Consider the following 21,003-nt stretch of genomic DNA (forward strand, 5'->3'; position numbering starts at 1 on the left):
GACAATGTGCTTCTGGCCAAAAAGATCTGAACCATGTTACTTTAGGAAGTATGTGAAGCCATGGTGAGGACTGCCTTTCCACAGGGTCTCTCTAATGCTTGACACATTAAAAAGCTGCGGGAGTTACTTTGGAGGCAGCAATTCGCCCCCGTCTTCTGCAGAGCACTGAAACACGTGGATATTTTTCTGGTTTTGGAAGTGGAGAAGTTATATTTTCTTTAGTAGTGGCTTCACAGCAGGCAAGACACAAGTGGTCAACAGCTTTGGAGACTCAAAACCCTCAACCTTGGTAAAAAGGGCAGTCCTCGTGCCGTGTATGTCCTCTTTTCCTTGGCTCAAGGGACGTGAGCTGCTGCATTATTTGCAATAATACTTTTTTTTTTTTAAAGTGAAGGAAATCAGCTGCGGTCCTGTCACACTGTGAGGTTATTTCTAGCAATTACAGAGAAGTGTTAATTGTGGCATCAGCTGTTTGTGATGCGTCGCTGTACTTTATCTAGCTCTGTAGAAATGGATTATGCAAGGTGGGGAAATTGTGCTATGACTCAATGCTGTAATATATAGCATAATCTATTTGATAGTCACTTTAAGTATATATTAAGGGGGTTTTATCTGTCAATATTCTATTAGTGCAGTTTTGTTTCTGCTGTAGTACTTGTTTATGGTACTTGTATTGCCTACTGGAGGAGTATAATGTCTCCTCCTTAAGCCATGACTTGTTTTCAACTGGTCATTTTATGGCTCTGTGATTATTTTATATCTCTATCGGTGTGAAAAAAAACATTTGAAGCACCGATTAAGGAGGTTTTGCTCAGACCTGGGACCTGTCAGACACTTGCTATCTGCACCTGAAGTCATAAAGCTTTGGCTGCGGAATATAAATGTTGGGAGCTGTAAGCATCCCCTGGGTTGGAGAGACCCTCATAATAACGCCAAGATACCCCCCTTCATTGTGGGATACTTCTGTGAATCCAAAGCTGAATCCGGGCTGAAGATTTTTTTTCCACCCAAATATTTGCTGGCTGATGTGGGCGAGCTTGCTGGAAAACACTTGTGTTTGGCTGCTCTTCCCAGAGCCGTCCACCCTATGTATAAAAAATAAATAAATGTATGAACAGAACACCGAGGGATGTGAGCCAGACTTTACGGATATGGCAGCCTCTGCCTCCAGGATCCATCCATACTGGCATTTGCCAATGACCAACTGCCAGCTTAGTTTGTTTTTTTTTCCTGTTACGGCACTTGCATAAGAAAACTTCGGGAAGGGGACTCAAGTAGGAGGCTTTGGTTTGGTTTTGGGGTTTTATTTTGTTGCATCGTGGTTACACGGTAATTCCTTTTTTTTCCAGAGCATTGCTTAAAATGAAGAAGCTGAAATGAGCTGATCCCATGCTTAAATGTGGGAAAAGGAGGACTATTCTGCCAATGTTGAGGCGTTTGCCGGGAATGCAGATGCTAAATCCTATTTCTTACGTAGCTGATAGAGCATCTGCATCAGCAGAGCTTTAAATTTCCCAAAAAAGTGTCTGTTGTAATGACTTTTATAGTACTTTATCAAGGGTATCTTACCCTATATTTGATGATGCCGTGATATTTCCATTATGTACACTGCCGCTTCTTTTATTCAGTTAAATTGACCCCAAAACCTTCTCTAAATCAGCGCTCTCCCATTAAAAGTCATTTTCTCCCATATTTGAATTAGGCAGCACAAAGACAAGCTGTCTTAACTGACCCTGTATTTTAAAACTAATTGCTGCAAAAGGTTCGTTGATTAATTGCTCTGTCCCAGGATGGTGACCTGATTCGGTAGAGGGGGGAATTGCTGTCCTTGAGCAGTCTCAGTTTTGCTGTGGCCAGGTACGTTTAGTGCAAATGTTTTGCAATGATAGGGCATTTCTAGTTGGCACAAATGATCTATAACAAAAAAAAAAAAAAAAAAAAGGCATTTCATAGCCTGTATCATGAGAGTAGTATTTTACACTTAAGTTAAACTGCAAGAAAGGGTGTCTGTTAATATGGTAGAACTCGCTTGGCTGCCATTCAGTAATTGTAATTTGAAATGATGTATTTGATGTGCCTTATGTTGAAAGAATGTGGCTGAGTTTAATTTTGTGTAGTGAAGGGTGCACTGTCATTGACAGCTGGATGAAGAGTGTTTTAGCCTTCGGAAATACAACAAACTGAACATTTGTTTGGAGCAAAGAGACACCTTAAACATGGTTTTGGACCTTGGGGCAGTCTTTACAAGCCTGTCCATATGGAGATGAGGGAGAGGAAGGGTCTTGTCAGCACTTCCCAGGTGTCTTTGTCCATTAGTCACTTCCCAGGTGACTTTCCCCATCTGAAATTATTTGCAGGTCTTGTATGTGAAAGGTTCTTTGATGGGGGAATGAAAAGCAAGGAGAGGACAATGTTGCATCTTTTGGTTGTGCCAGCTTAAAAAAATTGCATTACTAATTTTATGGGAAGAAACAGAAAACGACACAGTTTTGAGAAGCTTGTAAGCAAAAAAGTTGGAAGAGACCTTTGGAGATCATCTAGTCCAACCCCCTGCCAAAGCAGGGTCACCCAGATCAGGTTGGACAGGAACACAGCCAGGCAGGTTTGGAATGTCTCCAGAGATGGAGACTCCACAGCCTCTGGACAGTCTGTTCCAGTGCTCTGGCACCCTCAAAGGAAAGAAGTTTTTCCTCATGTTGAGATGGAATTTCCTGTGTTCCAGTTTGTGCCCATTGCCCCATGTCCTGTCACTGGCCACCACTGACAAGTCTGGCCCCATCCTCTTGCCACCTGCCCTTGAGATATTGATGAGCATTGATGAGATATCCTCTCAGTCTTCTCTTCTCCAGGCTGAACAGACCTAGGAAACTACAGAAAGCAAACACCACCAAAGAAATGTTCTGCTGTGCTTTGCTATCAAAGATTTTGTTCTAGGCAATATGTTGAGACATGACTGTCGTGTCCCTGGTCTCTCCATGCCAGAATAGCGAGGAAGATGGCTGGGTACTTGAAAACTGGAGAATAATTGAGGTTGGTAAGGACCTTCAAAGGACATCTGGTCCATCCATGCTCAAAGCAGGTCAAGTGGGCTCAGGGCCTTGTCTTAGAACAGTTGTTCTTTCTTGGCTCGATGGGAGTTGGAATCCCACCATGGATCAAATGACCGGCACCTTTGAAGAGCCAGCTGCTGCAGGCCTTGTAGAGGTTGGAGTGTTTTTCATTTCTTCTACCACCTGCAACAGACTTGTATTGCAAGAAAGGAAAACATAGATCTAGTATTAGTATTTATTTTTTTTTTCTTCTTGTGGTACAGCAGCTGGAACTTCACAAATACTTTCTTTCAAAGTTACCGAGTTGTTTTATTTCACGCAACCTTCTGTGTGCTGTAGGTATTGCCAACCAGGAGATGCCATGGGGGGATGCATTGAGAGGCAATACCTTAAAATGGGTTGTGAATCAGTCGAAGTTGTGTATAAATCCTGATATGAGAGATGGGGAGATTTTAAATATATATGTTGTGTATGTGGTCTTTTCAAACTCCTATTTGCCATTCAAAGCCTTTTACTCCTGCCAGTAGCCAGGAGAAATTTTTTTCTAAAAAGTTGGAGAAAAACATTATCAGTTTGTAACGGGGGGGGAAAAAAAAGGTATTTATTTATTTTGTATTTATTATTAGACCTTGTGTTTAAACTGCTTTGTCACCTTTGTGGGTTGCAATGGAAAATTGGGTTTTGGCTCTGCAATGTGCTTCAGTGGCCCGTTGAAGAACAGAATAACAAAAGAAAAAGCTTTAAAAGATTTTAAAGGTCAGTATTTGGCAGTTCAGCGTTGTGGGTCATTTTTGGTGAGAGCTCTGCTCAAACGTCGCAGCACGAATGCTATAAATACATTGTGGTTTTTGCTTTTTACTGTAAAAGCGTCGATGGTTTCATTATGCAGCATGGAACACCTCGCCACAACCAAGAGAATTAAAGAACAAAGTGTCAGCACTTGAACTCCTATTTAATTGCTGTAAACGAGATATTCACTATTATCGCTTGGCCACGCAGAACAGCGTCTTGGAGGATTCATGTAAATGCTATTTTACTTTGCAAGAATTCAAATTGTAGCTGATACTTTTTGGCTTTGGTACTTATTTAGGTGTTGTGGTCTCTGCTGCACAGAGGTGGCTTTTGGGGCTCCTTATGGAAACCAAAAGGTGGGGGTGATACGTCAAAGTGGTATGGTTTTAGCAGCGCAATTCAGGTTGATAGGTTTTATTGGGCGGTGAGCTGCAGATTTAAAAGAAGTATTTCCCAGGGCAGGAACAATAATGAGAAGGGATTTAGCAAGGCTCTAGTTTAAGTAGTCTAGATGCATTTTATGTTCTGGCCATAACTCAATATATTTCTGCTAAAAAGCAATATAAGAGGACAAGAAGAGTGCTGGGAGCTTGGTTGCAGGTTGAGTGAAAACAAGCGAAAATGATCTTTATCATCCAGCTATTTATGTTTCAAGATGCAGAAAGGAATTTGTAACTACAGAGAATAACTTAAAAAGCCAATGAATGCCCTGGTCACAGAAAAAAAGACATTAAATTACAAATTTTCAATATGCTATTTTTTTTTCCTGTGTCCTTTCTTCTTTTGGAATAAAGATATTTGTGAATTACTATTTTTTGCAAGCATAATGTACAGAATATTGGGAAAATTTGCCTTCAAATCTGGAACTGTTTAAAGGCGCCACTCTTTGTGGAAGCATACACTGGGCTTCTCTCCCAGAAGCTATAGGTGACGCCTGCAGTCCCCGGGCATTAGTGCTTGGGCTCTTTGGGCATCGTGTGGACTCTGCACCCCTCTTGTCCTTTACCAGCACCTATATAGGCAAATATTTTAATTCACAAATATTCTCGTTAGCTGCATAAGTTTTATTGCCCTGGCTGCTATACTGCTGGCTGATGCTTTGAGTTTCCACCTTGCTTATACAGTTACAAGTCATTCATACTTTATGAATGCATTTGATTCATGAATTCCAAAATTCACAGTAAACCAGGGAATATGAGTCTTCCAGCAGCCTCTTGTCTGACATTAACCTATTTCTTGTCCCTAGCATAAATGAGCATGACTGAATTTTGCTCCCAGTCCCTTCAGTGCCCCGTGATGGAATATAACTGTTAATATAACGATTCCACGGTGGAATAGCCTGTATTGAGATTTAAACAGTTGGCTTGCTTTTCTTCTCGCATATTCATGGTACAGCTTTCTAAAAAAAATAAATTTACATTTTAAGTAGACGATCAACCATTTAAAAACTCTTTGTCTATTAATACTTTTGTCTTTCTATATAGAAAAAATAAAATTATATATTTATTTTTCTCGCTAAGGGTGATTGCTGTAGGCTTATTTGAGAAGGACTGGGCTGGGGACCTTAAATGCACGAGAGAAGTCACGTACTTCCGCTAGCGCTTTCCCTGCAGAAGCTGTTATTCTATAGGGCATGTGGCTATTACTCTATATAGGAATGACATTCAATTACACTCATCTCTATTATCTATATAACAGCATTTTATCGCCATTGTCATATGAGGACAAGTCACTGCGGTGTTTTCCTAGCTGCAAGGGTTTGGGAAATAACCTTATTTCAGGAAAGACATTAAAATAACACTTATTCCATCTGTTATTTGTCATTAATCCAGATTGCATTAATATTCAGTCCAAAATAAAGAGACCATGAACCTTTGGGCTCAGGCAAGGAGGAACGTGTGAAGTATTTGGCCACGAAACTGTTAATTATTCTTTTTTTCCCTGCAGTCCACGATAAGCATCTCTTTGTGCAGGAGGGTGGTAGGAGGCAGGAGGAATGGAGCTGCTCGTTCCTCCGTTGACTCACCAGCGCCGGGTCCAGAGGGATGCTCGGCTCCGACAGAGGAATGGATTGAATTTTGTTTCCTTCGAAATGTTGAGCCCCGGCCAGTAAAAGCTTTGGTCTCCCCGAGAATTTTAGGAATGCTGTTACGGAGTTTTGTCCGTTGAGCTGCTCGGCAGCTTCGAATCAATGAGTTAGTAAAGGGAAATAATATTAACAGATGATAATTTGTTTTAGGGAAGTAGTTATAACTCATTTTGTGTTTTTCGAGGCTGAACTATTATATTATGCCTCGGTTGCAGAAAGACGTGATGTCCTGTTCAAGTATATATAGATTAGGCATGCATAAATTGAATTAATAGCACTTTTTTTTTATAGCCCAATAGTTCTTTTAAAGAAACACGGTGATTAAACCAAACAAAAATGTATTAAGTTGTCTCAAGTTAAACATCAGGCGTTTCTTTAGCTACTTGTTGGCCCTTCCCCAACGTGCCTTTGCCATAGTCAGCCTGAAATTTTAACAAGACGTGATCCAAGGAGCTTTCTCATTTACATCAGCAATAAAGAAAAATGCATGAAAGAGGCATATTATGGGTTATGATTTCTGTAGGCGTTTGGGTTATAAAATATAACGTGGTCTGGCATGTTAACGCAGAAAAAAGCTCATCAAAAAGAGAGGTCTCTTGCAGTTCCCCACTCCTAGATTTGAAATGCTTTCTCCTGACTCTAAATGTTCCTTGTTACAGAATAAAAAAAGATTTATTTCTGGGTGAGGCTCTTCCCGAAGAAATCCTAATAAATAGACCTTATTTCTCTCCATGAGCTATTACTTAAGGAATAAGCGCAGGGAACCAAACCAGAAAATCCTTTTGTTTTCTGATTAAATTCTTTATTAAATTTTATGAAAAGGTGATTAAAGTAGGCTGATTCCATATAGTCTGTTGGACTTCATATTGCTGCTGGCTCGTTTCTTCTCAAGTGAACAGCAATAATTAGGTATATAGAAAATTTATCTTCTTGTCTTCACGTGATGTCTTAGATCCTATTGCAGGGAAATATTCATAACGTAATGAATATTATTTAAGACAAATACATAAATATATGGCAATGTGTTAGCTTGCATTGAATATCAACGTATTCTGCTTCTGAGCTTCTTGCTGTGCCTCTGCTTGCTGAAATATCTGGAGCAGGATGAGTAAATCCTTTGGAAATATTAAATAGCATCCCATCTTTTAATGCCAAAATGCCTGTTTTTGGGGAGAGGATGCCTGGATTGTCGTCGTCAGGGCAGTTTTGGGGGCTTCAGTGGTCACCTGGAGGTGTGGGCACCTTTGACGCCCCCCTGGGGGTGGCGTAGAGGAGGGACACTGGGTGCGGGGAGGATTTTGGGGGGAAATAAGCAGAAAACAAGTGTGAGGAGCTCTGTAGGGGAGTGTTCCTTAGCTGTGTGTCTGAAATCATCTCTCAAGTATAATCTCCTTGCTCGGCAGGTTCCGCTTATCCCAGAACTTGTTTTAGTCAGCTAAAGGGAATTCATATGCAACAGCTTGAGTTTAAACAAATCCCCATATTCAAATAGGGGGAGAAAAATCACGTTGTTATTCTGTTAGCAAACCTCCTTTGACTCTTAAATCATTAAATCTAACCAGATTGCTAAATAAATCTGCCTGGGAAGATAAAAGTAGGCATGAGAGCGCTCATCATGCAGATACTGAAGGTGCCAAATGCCTTTTTGCCAAGGTTTCATTTAATTTGGCCTTTATTTTTTGCTTTTAGTTGCAAAGTTAAATCTGTACAGGTCATTTGAAAAGCTTCAGATTATAGCTGTAAAGCCCTTTTAATCTTTTCTAATAAATAGCTGAGATAAGGAGTAAATCTATTGGGAGCTTGGAACTGAGCTCTGATATTAAACCTCAGCAAAAAAATGTATTTGTAATTGTAATTCAGTGTCCATACACAAACAACACTTAGAAATCATCTTGCGTATAATTACCTTAAATAAGTTTGGCTTAGAAGAAGAGGTGAACGATTATCAAAACTGGTTTAATAAATGAAACATTAATTGCACCTGGCAGCTTGACAGATTCGATCACTGTGGGCCGGATTATTATTAAAGTGATTTAGGCACAATTGAAAATACCAGTTTTTGGTGAAGCTGAGCTGCAGTTCTCAGTTCAGAGATTTCTTTTAAATGGCAATAAATGATTTTCTGTATTAGATGCCTCAATAAGGCAGGGTTTTAATAAAAGCTTTGCATAATAAAGACTTAAAAGCATTTTGATTTTGGAAAAACAACAGCAGGAAATCAAAACGACAGTGTCTGAAATGCTGAAAATATTCTGGGTTATGCCGGTGCTGTATATGACATTGTCTAACATCTGAGTAGCCTTCAAAGCATTTTTTCCCCTAATTCCATATATAATTAAAAAGCAGCTTCCTCTAGCTCATTAAAATTTAGAGTCTTGTTGGAGCAGTGTACTTTTATATTTATTTAAATGAATAAAGCACAGCCTTAATATAGACTATAATAACTTCAAATATTAAATCTCTCTTGTACAGCTAACACTTTATTCTAAAACAGTGTTTATCTGCCCTTCATGAATACCAAATTGAAAATGAATCTGGTCCCCAGAAGCTCGTCGTATTATTTTGTAGTCCATTCAACTAACTCTCACCATATGCTTCTTATTAATTATATATTGATATCAAAATCCCCATAGTTGAGTTGTTAGTGATGTGCATCTCGATAAGGTAAAACAATGGCTTTTCGAAGGTAATGATGGCATCTCTCTCTTTTCACAGGCTTTTGGAAATGCAAAAACAGCACATAACAACAACTCCAGTCGCTTCGGCAAATTTATTCAAGTGAACTATCAGGAGACGGGCACAGTGCGAGGGTAAGTGGGAATCTGGTTGAAGATGCTGTATGTACTCTCACCTGCACAAGAAACCAGAATAAGCTGTTCGGGGTGTAGGCGGAGCGGGGGATGTATGTGAAAAAGAAGGTTAATTTTTGTGGCCAATATGTTTCCCAAAATAGAGAGGGGAAAAAACCCACAAATTTGAAGTGTGTCTAAATCCATTGGTATAAAAACAATGTATCTGCGCCACATATTGAAATGTGAATATACCTGAACTGGCTTCAAGCCAGTTGAGCCCTCCTTCATCACGATGTCAACTTTCTAATTAAGCTGAAATGGAACTTCTCCTCTTAAGATAGCAGTTAAGGACGGAAAGTGGAAGGTTTTAGCTAGGATGGGTTAGGGGCTGGAGCATGTGATAGGAAGTAGAGGCTCTGCTCAGGCTCAGGAAGAGAAAGCCAGGGGGAGGTTTAATCCCCAGCTGCCTGATGGGTGTTACAGTGGCACTGGAGCCAGATTCCTCTTGATCGCTCTCTAATTCCCCATATGCTTCTGTCTCTACCCTGAAGTGTCTCTTCAAGCCAGTTAGGGCCACCTTTTTTCCGTGGACCTTTGCAAGGAGATGCTTGTCTCTATTGTGGTTCTCTGCAGTTTATTTGAGCATCTCTTCTGCTCCCGGAGCTCGTGAGCCATACAGCCGTGACTGCAACCTTCCTGCTCCTGGTGAGGGCTGCACCAGAAGTGCTCCATGGTTGGAAGCCTATGGATGAAACCTTCTGGGTGGGCTCCCCTGTCTCTGGTTTTCTCTTTGGCTTTAGACAATTTACACAGCGTCAGGTCATTGCAAAGTGACTGCAGCTAGCTCTAAATGAGCAAGGCTTCCTTAACTCTGCTTTTTGTCCAGGTTAATTAACTCAGTTGGAAAAACGGAGAGTAGAAGTGGCATTCCAGGGGTTGTATAATTTCTGCAGCTAGCTAAGAGACCTCTTGCTGGGACTTCGTTGTTATTTTAGAGAATGGCTTTCAATTTTTTTCTTTTTTATTTTCCAGCAGAACAGTATCACATAAATAGCTTCCATTAATTTTTCCAATGAGCTTGGGTACTCTGTGTACCTTCCCGCTGTTTTTTTCATCCTGTGTCAAATCTGATGTTCTTTTTTTTTTTTTTTTTTTGTCTTCTTTAATTCTGGTGAACAGTTCTCTTACAAGAATAAGGCTCAATTATTTTTTTTAATATCTACTGAAATAGAGGGTAACAATCCAAGAGACGCCTTAACAATGTATTATCTTGGCAAGCTATGTCAGCTCTGTGGAAGTGGCCTCTATTTATACTTGGCAGACAGGTGCAAGTAACATTGTATTCATGTACTCTAGCTCATAAAATCAGAGGAATTTTCTCTCTTCTTTTAAAAAAAAAAATGCACTTTCTTGGTCTTTGGTTGTGTGGTGTGATGTGACTATCTTTGTTCTATGTTCTTTGCTATAAGCTTGCAGTGCTGCCCCAATGAAAATAAAAAACTACATTTAAAAAAAAAAAACCCTGTGAGCTGTTCCTGGCATACATGACCACAATTTTTTTCCATAGTCTTACAAAGAAGATCACAAGTATTTTTATTTTATTAAAAACTTAGCATAGATTTTAAGCACTGCCCGACTTGGCTATCGCCCGGTATTCTGCATAGTATTTGTTTTGTTAATATAACTGTCATTTGCAGCCCCGAATCAGAATTTTGCTCTGTTCAGAGGTTGAAAATAGCAGTTGGATATTTGGTTACAAACCCTATGAATATAATGACTCCAAACTTGAAGTGAATTTAAACTTAAGAGATGTAATAGCCAAGAGATTTAGTAGCAGCCAACCCCGCCCCATGAAATGAAGTCTTTGAAGATGTCTTGAAAATTGATGGAGCATGAGCAATGGCTATAGTTAAGTGCATTCCCATAAGGCTTTATGAATTTATTATGTCCTGTTCGATGATAAGCGAGTTCTGGAGGAAGGTCTTTGCAACCTGTTCAGTCCTCGTAAGATGATCAAAAGCCTCAACATCTGACACGCTCCATAAAATTGCAGAAGAGCCAGCTAGGAGACGTTTTAATTAAAAGCACCAGGGCGCTGGTACGGTGGTAAATCTGTGCGATGGCATGAGGCTGTATCTCAAATACCATGAGTTGGCGCTTTCAGACATGCTGTGCTTGGGTGTTTTGCATGTTGATATTTGTGTATGAAATTCAGCCTCAGATTTCAGATGTTACCTAGGACGCTAAGTACAGGCTCTGTTGCATGCTTAAATGAGTATTTCACACGAAATCATGTTCTTAGAACTGCTTTTCTTTACTCTTAAAGGTAGCTTTGGCATAATTGACAACAGTAAATAAAAAGAAAACATTTGGAGATGTCTGCTTTTTTATATTTAAATTGGTTTTCATTTTCACTATCCTAATACAAGGGGGAATGTATGTTCTTCCTGGGACATGTTTTTGTTAAGACCTTTGCACTAAGCAAAGAGTATCTTAACCAAAACCAGCATTTTACTTGCGTCTACAAAAAAAGATTAAAAAATAAAAATAAACATCAAATAATTTGCCCTGATTTAAATAGTGGTTTGGACCAGATGACCTCTAGAAGACCTTTCCCACCTCAATTACTGCATGAGAGTGATTTTATTTTGGGGGGGGTCTATAAGAAGAGCAGAAAACACAGGGGAAGGGATGAAAAGTCAAGGGGGGTGGAGGTGATGCAGGTTGTCGTACAGCAGCTCCCCAGGGCTGGGAGTGGGATCTGGGACAGTCTGATTCCTTTTTCGCTCATCTCGTCACTGAGCCTGCAGTGAATTTATGGAATGGCTTGGGAAGGAGAAGTTGGTTTCAGGTTAGAATGGGGATACAAAAAAAGCCTATTGGTGAGGAACATCCATAGACTGTTCTCAGCCTCCTTGCAGGGAATGAACAAGAGTTAACCTTTTTGGTGCACATCATACAGAGGAATAACACTGCTTCGCTCTTTGTCTTTCTTTACTCCTCCTATCCAGCAGGATCATCCCATAGGGGGCTGGATATGCCATTTCTAGTAGTGTCTCCTAAGAGTTGTCACAAAACCTCTGCAGCACATCCAAATGATTTATTTCATATTATTTTTTAGTGAAAAAAGGGGACAATTACTGAGATGCGAGTAATAAATAGCTCTGTCTTCCCCAGCTGGAGACTATGGTGGAGAAGCAAGTGTAGAGTCACCTCCGCATCCTCCCATGCCCAAGGTTCATTGGGTTTCCCGCTTCAGACATGGCTGCTCATGTCGGTGCCACGTCACTGGGCGTCTGTAGCTGGAAAAGCACGGCTACATCATCAAAATTGCCAATTCTAACTCCGGTTTCTAAATCCCTATCATTACTGGTTAGTATTGTTTGGAAGAAAAAACCTGTCGAAGCTTGTTTAAGCTCGACAAGCTTGAAAAAAGTATTTAGTATGTAAATCAAACATGTTTATTGTGGAGGCTCTTAGGATAAAATGTAAACTCCAATAAGGAGCTTTTGCAATTGTTTATTTTCTGACTGTAGCCACAAGTTAATAGCCTGAGTTTTTGTCGAGAAGTGGCTCCTCTGGAAGAGGGAATGGTGATTTGGAGACTGATTCTGCAGCTGAATCTGATCTTGCAAACTTTTGCACCCAGATATATTTCTTGTGTGCACAAATCTTGGTCTGCAAGCAATTTTATATTGCTGGCTTTGGATTAAATAAGTATCCGAGATTCTTCCTTGCTGTCAAAATTTCCCCCTGTGCTCCCTGCCCATAGGCTAACACATCTGAGATCGTGTTTTTCATATCCAAGTTAGTGTTGGCTTTGTATCAAACCAAAAAAACCTCAAAAGCCAAACATAATATTGGGCTTGTTCTGCCTAGGAAGAAATTTATATAACTAAGTGAAACAAGGCTGAAACTTTTTTTTCTTTTTTTGTGTGCGTACTAAGACTGAAAAGTCCTGGTAAAGCTGTGTTCATTTAAGTTGAATGTTGGGTCAATGAATAACGCTTTTATTTTTTCCTTCCAGAGCTTATGTTGAAAAGTACCTCCTGGAGAAATCAAGACTAGTCTATCAGGAGCACAATGAACGGTAGGTGCCCATATTTTGCTTACGGGGTTGGTTTTGACTTCTATGCATGCCGATGGCACAGCACAGAAAGCGTAAACCCCTCTTTGAGCTGGAACTGCCAATCAGGATTTTCATGCTCCTAACCCTGGGCTTCAAAGAGAAACGATGCATTTTATATCTTGCTGTTTAGGGAGGAATGTACTACCCAGGGAAAATAAAGTCATAGAATTTTTTTCATAGAATCATAGAATGGGTAGAGTTGGAAGGGACCTTAAAGATCATCTAGTTCCAAGCCCCCGCCATGATTTTCCTTTGTGTTTGTGATTCACGTCATATGGATTATTATGTACCATTTGTTTTCTTGTGCAATTCGTAAGCTATTTAGTATCTAATTTAGGGGATTGGGAGGAAGGTGGTATTTTAGTTCTGTTTTACAGTTCTTAACACATTAAAGCCATCAGAAGGACCTCTAGAAAAAGCTAAAATTATATAGACACCAAATTTAAGCAAATTGTTCTTTCCTAATTGCAACATATTATTTGTTACATACTCCTCTCTCATTAATTGTTACTCTGATTTTAAATAAATTTGCTGCTTCTAGTTATCTTTCAACTCTTGGAACTTCTGTCTGTGTTTCCCTTTTGAGACAGACGTTGTGCGAGAAGTTTTCCTGAGTGCTCATGGGCTGATCCCGAAGTTAAACAGCTCCTACAGCCTTGACAAATGTACTCTTGGGTGTTGCAGGATGATTAAATGTGGTTCCTCTTGGAAAACATCCAACCTAAAAGCAAAGTTTTAATTTTAGAAATACGGCTAAGCTCTTAGCGTTAATCCATGTTAGAGTTGTCTTGAAGCAAAACAGATGAGTGTCATTTGGGGTGTTTTTAGTATTAGTAATATGCAAGTATTTTGAATATTTGAGTAGCCGTAAAAATTGAAGATTTTTCCATTCTATCTTACAGAACTGCAACTGCAAAGTCCTTACCTCTTCAATGGCAATAAAGTATTAAAAATAATAATTTCTGCATCGCAAGGAAATGCGTTGTTTTGATTCTAATAAATATGTAGGCATTGCACATGTTTCTGGAGGAGAATGTGACGATGTTGGCTAGGAATTCTTTAAGTATATTCTGGGGCAGTGGATGTTCTTGGATGGAAAAGGATTTCGTTCTCCATTACTCAATTTAATCTTTTACATTGCTGCAAAGTGGGTACGGGACATCTCTAAGCAGTGTTCAGGTCTGAGTTTGGAAGCTGGAAAATCAGGTTATGAAGTTTACATGCGCTTCTCTGCTTAATACTGCTCCTTGTTTTGAAGTCTAACTTCTTTTTTTCCTTTTCATTTGTCACCAGGAACTACCATGTATTTTATTACCTCCTGGCAGGAGCGAGCGAGGAAGAGAGATCAGCATTTCATCTGAAGCAGCCTGAGGAATATCATTACCTCAACCAGGTGGGAATACTATACAGGAATACAATACACGGTCTTGCCTTTTCTACTGCTGATATTTAATGCTAATAAAGAAAATGTGTGGGGTAATAAAAGTGGGTTGTCTTAGTGCTCTACGAGCAGCCTTCCATCATTGAAAATAATTCTGCATTGGCAATCTGAACACCTGATAATATGGAAAAAAAAATAAGAAAAATCAGTATTTTCTGGGTTTGTTCCCTATCTGGGATATGTTAAATATATTGTGGTTTTAATTGTGGAAGGGAGAAACAGCAATAATTTACTTGTTATGTGTGTGAATGCCATTTGCTCATTAACATCTGTCTGCTGAGTAGGAGGAAAGGGGAAAATGTGTGATACTTGTATCTCTTCAGGATATAATGCCTTGCATGAGGTAGTCCTAATTCTGTAGCTTCGTGGCTGGCTGTTAGCATGATCCTTTGAATTTAACAATATAATAAGTTTAATATAAAAAACCCCACAGCAACCATTGAAAATGTGTGAATTAATAATAAGTGAGTTATTACCAATGGCCAAATAAACTCATGCTTTGGAAAATCTGATTTACTTCAGATATTTAAGATGCAATTGTCCACTGATCTTTGTGAATGGGGACTTTACTGCTTTTCGCTGACAAAAAAAAAAAAGAGTAGGAATATGTGGAAGAGTATTTCGGTTATACGTTGATTTTGACTAATGGCAATTTTCTTAGGGCTGAAATATGTTTAGCAATAAAGACTGGTTTAACGCACAAGCTGGAGAGAAACTTGTATGCGCAGTGCAACCCAAATAGCCTTCAGTCTTTCTAGAAATATAATTTAACTCTGGAATATGTCTCAATTACCCAGGGCTTTTTAAAGATTTTTTTTAATGTGGGCTATCAAAGCCCAAATCTGTTGTAATATTAACGACTCCCACCCACTCTTAGCAGGATCAGGAAATTCACACAAATGAGTACCGTATTAAGAGCTGGAGGATTTTTGCTCGCTGCCTTTGTGCCTCAGGCATTAGCTGGGGAACGTGGTGTGATCTTCACCACCATCTGTGCTGCCGTTTTGCAGGAGGAAAGTGCCAAGATCGTTTGGATTGAATGTTTTGTCAGATTCTCGGGTTTTGTTGGGCAATCCGGTAGTTTTATGTTAATTGAAAACATCGCTTTTAATTACAGTCCTTCTTTTTTTTTAATAACCCTTTTAGTATTTAAAGTAAAATTCAATGTATAATAAAGTAAATTCAATGGTATGTAGTGTGTAGAACTAGTAGGAATCCAATAATTTATGTTGAAATGTTTCTTTTACTCTAAATTATGGTGTTGGGCAAGTAGGCTGGAGAAAGATGCTGAGGCAGGTCCAGTGGATCAGGGAAGCAGACCCTGGACTTGCCTGAACACAGCATATGGACAATAGTGACAGTCTGAATTTTTAGAGTTTTTATTATAATAATTTTTAAAATTTTTAGTAATTAGGATTAGTCTTAGAGAGACAATTTAACACTGACAACTATGGGAAAAAGGCTCCTTTAGATGCGTTTAGGGCATTGTTCCATATTAAAGCTTTCTGACAGTGTAGTAACAGCTTTCCTGTGCCCTGTAGGCAAAGGGGAAAAAGGAAAATAAGGAGAAAAAAGGAAAAACAGGTAGCGGAGGAATGGGAGAAGAAACTTGGGAAGGATAAAAGGGGAAAATTATAAAATGTCCCTTGAGGATTTACAGTAGCTTCTTAAATGTGTCCTAGAGAAATCCCTGCCTTTCTAAAAGGAAAAAGAACAGGTTCAGAAATGAAATCAAGTGTTTAACTAAAAATTAAATATTAAAATTGAAAAGCTATAAAATATTGAACCAGACCCCTTAAGTCAAGGACTGACTCAGTCCTTGAGTCAAGCATTATTTTCGTTCTCCCAGGTTCCTCAGCTCACGTTGTGTTATGCAGAACAGACGTGCATTTTACATTGCAGATGAGAAATAATCTATTCAGCTATTTCACCAAACTGTGCTGTTATTTTGTTGATCTGTAAATGCACAGAGCAGGTTTGGAAAAAAATAGATTTTTAATCTTTTTTGAAAGCAAATTCACTTAAACTATCCTCTGAGTTTGGATGACTTCTCCATGTCTCATACCAAAGGCAGGTATACCGACCATTGCATACCCTGCAACTTGTGCTGGTTATTCACATTTATCCATTTTGAAATTATTGATTTGCAGGATTCCATCCTTATTTTAAGTTCCTCAGGAGCTCTGGTGCCATGTGTCTCTTCCTCTCTGGACTGGTCACTGACATGTACTTTGACTTCTCTCAACTCCATCTCTGTCTGATTGGAAAAAGATACAAATTCCTAAAAAGATGTTGCTTTCTAATTGGTCGGAAAATCACACTTTTGCAACATTTATGTGTGTCTAGAGCAGGGGTTGAGAGTAGAAACAAAAAAATCTGCTTTTCAGTGTGATTTTTCCATCAGTAGCTCTTCAGCTCCAGGTAAACCAAAGCTTTCTCCAACTGTGGAGAAAAAGAAAAGATCTTAAAATCCACTAAACTTATTGCATAAGTCTTGAAAACACTGTAAGGAGGAATCAGAGTGTCATAAATGCAAAAGCGCTAGAAATCTTACCTTAAAAATAATAATTAAAATAAGGAATGACTATGCAGAATAACAACATTTATTTTCCTTGGAAACTCGACGTTGCTGCCCTGGTTAAGGAGCAGGTAGTGGGAGTTATTTTTGGTCTGAACGTTACTTAACCCGCTCTGCCTTGCTTTCAGATGACAAAGAAACCCCTCAGAGAGAGCTGGGATGATTATTGCTATGACTCTGAGCCGGTCAGTACGAGTCCCCGCGTCTTCTGTGTTGCTGGTGCAGGGCTGCTGCTCACTTGAATTTGTTAGGGGCACCAAGACCTGAGCAGAAAACGAAGCCAAATTAAGTTTAACCTATTAATTACCCTCTCCCTCTCTCTGCCCTGCAGTGGTGTCGCTTATGTATTAGCTCATGACAATAGAGGTGTGTTTTCCCGTGCCCTTTTTTGGTTCCTTCCATCTGGAAAGCTTCGTCAACAGTTGGAGATGGTCATCTAGTTTTAGCAAACTAAGAGGTTTTTTTGTTCCTTCTTGATCTAATACATGACGATTTATGGAAAATGTGATGCGGCAGCAATGTGAAAATTGAAATTCCTTTCTGATAAAACAGCAAATCAGTCTCTTGAATCCCTGAGAGATGCATCAGTGTGTGATGGTTGTAGCAGCGTATCTGCTCTCCAGCTTCCAGGGGAAAAAAAGACAAAATCAAAATCATCCCCCGCAAAACATCTGCAAGAAAATAAAATCCTGATATTATTCAGCATGCAAAACCAATTCCTTCTCCTAAAATAGTTCTGCTGACATGTTCATCGTTTTCAAATGGATTGACCCAAAAAAGGGAATGGTGAAGCTTCTCCCCCTTCCCCAGTTTCTCCTGTGCAACGGAGTCGGAGGCAGTGGCTCCAGTTGGCAACGTGCTTTGGGTGTCTGTGTGTCCTGTGATGGTCTCTGTTGGTTTCATCTTGCATGGGGAAGCATGTTTCAACTGCATGTTGTTCCTGATAATTTTGCTGCGTCCTTAATGGTTGCCGAACTCTAGTTGATGCATCTGGAAGGGTAAGAGGTAATCTGTGAAAGAGCTGGGTTTCACTCAGGCTAAATAAGCATCTTAACAACAAGATTTTGGCTGCAAAATCCTTAGGAGAGGAGGAGGGGGAGGGGAGTCTAACCCGTCAAGGTTTAAAAATGTTGAATATTGTATTGACATCTTTAATACATCAACACCCTTAACACATGAGCATCCTTAGAGATCCTACAAGAGCAAGGAGTGAAGAAGGGCAGCTGCTTTTCTATATACCTTAGTATACTTTACTATGTTGCAAAGACCTTAATTGCCTAAGGAATGGGTAAGGACAATTTACTGGAGGAATTAAAATTAAAACAAACCCCAGATTTGCCACCTTTTCCTGGAGGGGCCGATAATGCCCTGCCAGCTCAGGAGCTTGGGACTTACCATGTTACAGCAAAGCCGCGTGCCGTTACAATTTGGCTATTTATCTGGTATTTTATTTTGCTCAGGATTGTTTTCTGTGATGTTTGTAGTAAATCACATCTTTGCTTCAGTTGATGACTCACTCTTAAACATACCCTGGATCTCTCCCCGTAACCACAGTCTCAACCCACTGCAGATGTCCGGTTTATAAAGAAACCCTATATATTATATCTTCTTTCAACTTTCCATGGAAATCTACGGATTGCTTCAATGTAACGACAGTAAGCAGGGGACTCACTTTTGCTGGGAAACTAATTGCCCCGGCAGAATATTAATGACAAGTTTGGTCTGTGATCATGGACTTCGTAATGCTTGTCTGCCCCAGTATCAAGGAAACTCCTTTTTTTGTATAATTCTTATCCTTTTAAAAAACAGCACAGAGATGAAACACTACAGACAACATTGGCTTTTAAGCAGATAATTTGCAAAAGGCCTTTCCATGCAGATTAATGAGTTTGGCAATTGTTATGTAAATCAGTAATTAAATTGCCTTTGGCGTAGATTGTGCTACTTCTTAGTCGTCTATGGAATTTTGCTGTTGACTTGTGACTTAATTTTGGATGAATGATGCCACAAAATGAAATCATCTCCTGGAATGTGGAGTTCTCCTGGAATGTGACAGAAATCGTCTCCTGGAATCTGTTTTTAAAAAGATTTATATGCAGAATTTGTGGGTATATTATTGTCCTGCAGACTCCAGGTCCCACCGTGGTGGGTGTGAAAACTTCTGCAGGTACTCCTCATCGTAGGTGTAGTGGCCGAGGAAGCCAGTTGGCCAAGGTTTGAATTTAGGAGGGACAACTTCTTATCCTGATATTTTATGGTATAAATAATTGCCTTGCTGATGCCTGCTGATCTTACTGATATATAGTGCAGATGTCTTTGTTGCATTCCTTTGGATAATATATATTATATATAGGGCTCTGGAGCCTTCAGCACAAGAAGGACATGGACCTGTTGGAGCGGGGCCAGAGGAGACCACAAAGATGATCTGAGGGCTGGAGCCCCTCTGCTGTGAGGACAGGCTGAGAGAGTTGGGGGTGTTCAGCCTGGAGAAGAGAAGGCTCCAGGGAGACCTTATAGCGGCCTTCCAGTACCTGAAGGGGGCCTACAGCCCTTCCCCAGCTTTCTTGTTTGCAAGGGCATGTAGTGATAGGACGAGGGGCAATGGTTATAAACTAGAGCGGGGCAGGTTTAGATTAGACATTAGGAAGACGTTCTTTCCAATGAGGGTGGTGAGACACTGGCCCAGGTTGCCCACAGAGGTGGTGGAGGCCCCATCCCTGGAGATGTTCAAGGCCAGGCTGGATGATGCTCTGAGCAACCTGGTCTAGTTGAAGATGTCCCTACTGACTGCAGGGGGGTTGGACTAGATGACCTTCAGAGGTCCCTGCACACCCAATACATGCTATGATTCTATGATATGCAGACAAACACCTTATACATCTCTTAAAGGGTAATTTTCAATCGCTATTAATAAAAGGTGGAAGTGTCATTTTTGTAATGAGTATTTCCTAAGAACATGCAGGCATGTTACATTCTTGTTAAATTTAAAACCCCACATTCATTGATGCTGTGCATGGTTTTAAATGGTCTTACAGTTCAACATCTCTAAATTCACTTTGTCCTGCAGTATTCAGTTGTTGTCCCCGAGGAGCACTGATGAAAAACTTCCAGTTTTCTTGTCCAGTGGAACTTTTCTAGCTTTTGGTCGAGGGGACAAGGCATTGTGTGTGACTGGTCTCCTATGTTGAAATAAATATCTTAAATAAGAATTCCCCCCTATAATCAGTAGCTATTGCTGTAATGATGCTATGGAGTGGGATGAAGATCGTATGACTCATACAGTTGTGAGGCTTTAAATGCGGATATGTGCTGTAAGACACAAAGCTGATACTCTAAAATAGCTTCATTCTGTATATTCTGTCTTTGTGATTTATTCTATGTACTCTATAAATGAGTACGAGTGGCTTTGCAAGTAACACTCATCATACTGTGACTACTTGGTACCCATTTAATAACATTCACTGTACTGTTCACGTAACCCCGTTTAGTGCAGAATTTCAGAACTATTTGTGCAAAATTTGTGCAGACTTTCTTATGTGGTAAATATGATTTACAGACAAATGACCAAAAAAACCTGTGTGGATACAGCTGCTTAATTAATTGTCACTGCAACTGCAGTTATAATTGTTACTTAACGTACCTGGATTAACGGTAGAAAGTCTCTATTTAAGGGTTAGTAAAAATATTCTGAGGTTTAAGATAACACTGTATTGTGTGATGCACAATAAAATAATTTTGATTCAGAGATTGGGAGTCTTCATAGGCAACAATGGGAAAAAGTATTAAGTACGGGCAACAAAGTGAGAGAGAATAATCGATAATCCATGCGGCGGCCCAAGGTGAGCCAAGGCAAAAGGAATTTGGCATTAGTACTTTATATATTCATTTAAGGAGCATTAATTTAGCCATGTTCCCTCAATATCGGTGCAGGACAATATAAGTTGGGTCTAGAATGTCATCAGATTTCTCTGAACGTATCAGTGACACTCATCAGGTTGGGAATAATCTGAAAAACTAAACTGTTCAGACAGATTAGTTTACAAAAAATATAAAATGTAGTGGATTTCAAATTCCCTCAATGCTTACATTTTTAGAAAACTTGTTGGTAGTTAGAATAAAGTTAGTGAAAAAT

At 39.7% G+C, this 21,003-nt stretch overlaps 1 protein-coding gene across 7 annotated transcripts in view; it reads left to right on the plus strand.

Moving 5' to 3' along the window:
- MYO9A (myosin IXA) overlaps positions 1–21,003 on the plus strand; it is a 188,701-nt gene that overhangs the window by 57,205 nt on the left and 110,493 nt on the right. For 6 of the 7 annotated variants that reach the window (XM_063345594.1, XM_063345596.1, XM_063345599.1 and 3 more), the window contains exons 3-6: positions 8,647–8,741; positions 12,751–12,813; positions 14,146–14,245; positions 17,000–17,056. In XM_063345594.1, coding sequence (XP_063201664.1) covers positions 8,647–8,741; positions 12,751–12,813; positions 14,146–14,245; positions 17,000–17,056 — 315 coding nt within the window. The remainder of the gene's footprint in view (positions 1–8,646; positions 8,742–12,750; positions 12,814–14,145; positions 14,246–16,999; positions 17,057–21,003) is intronic. The other variant, XM_063345597.1, reaches the window with a different exon arrangement.

The sequence above is a fragment of the Chroicocephalus ridibundus genome, chromosome 9 (assembly GCF_963924245.1).
Source record: "Chroicocephalus ridibundus chromosome 9, bChrRid1.1, whole genome shotgun sequence".
Lineage (NCBI taxonomy): Eukaryota > Metazoa > Chordata > Aves > Charadriiformes > Laridae > Chroicocephalus > Chroicocephalus ridibundus.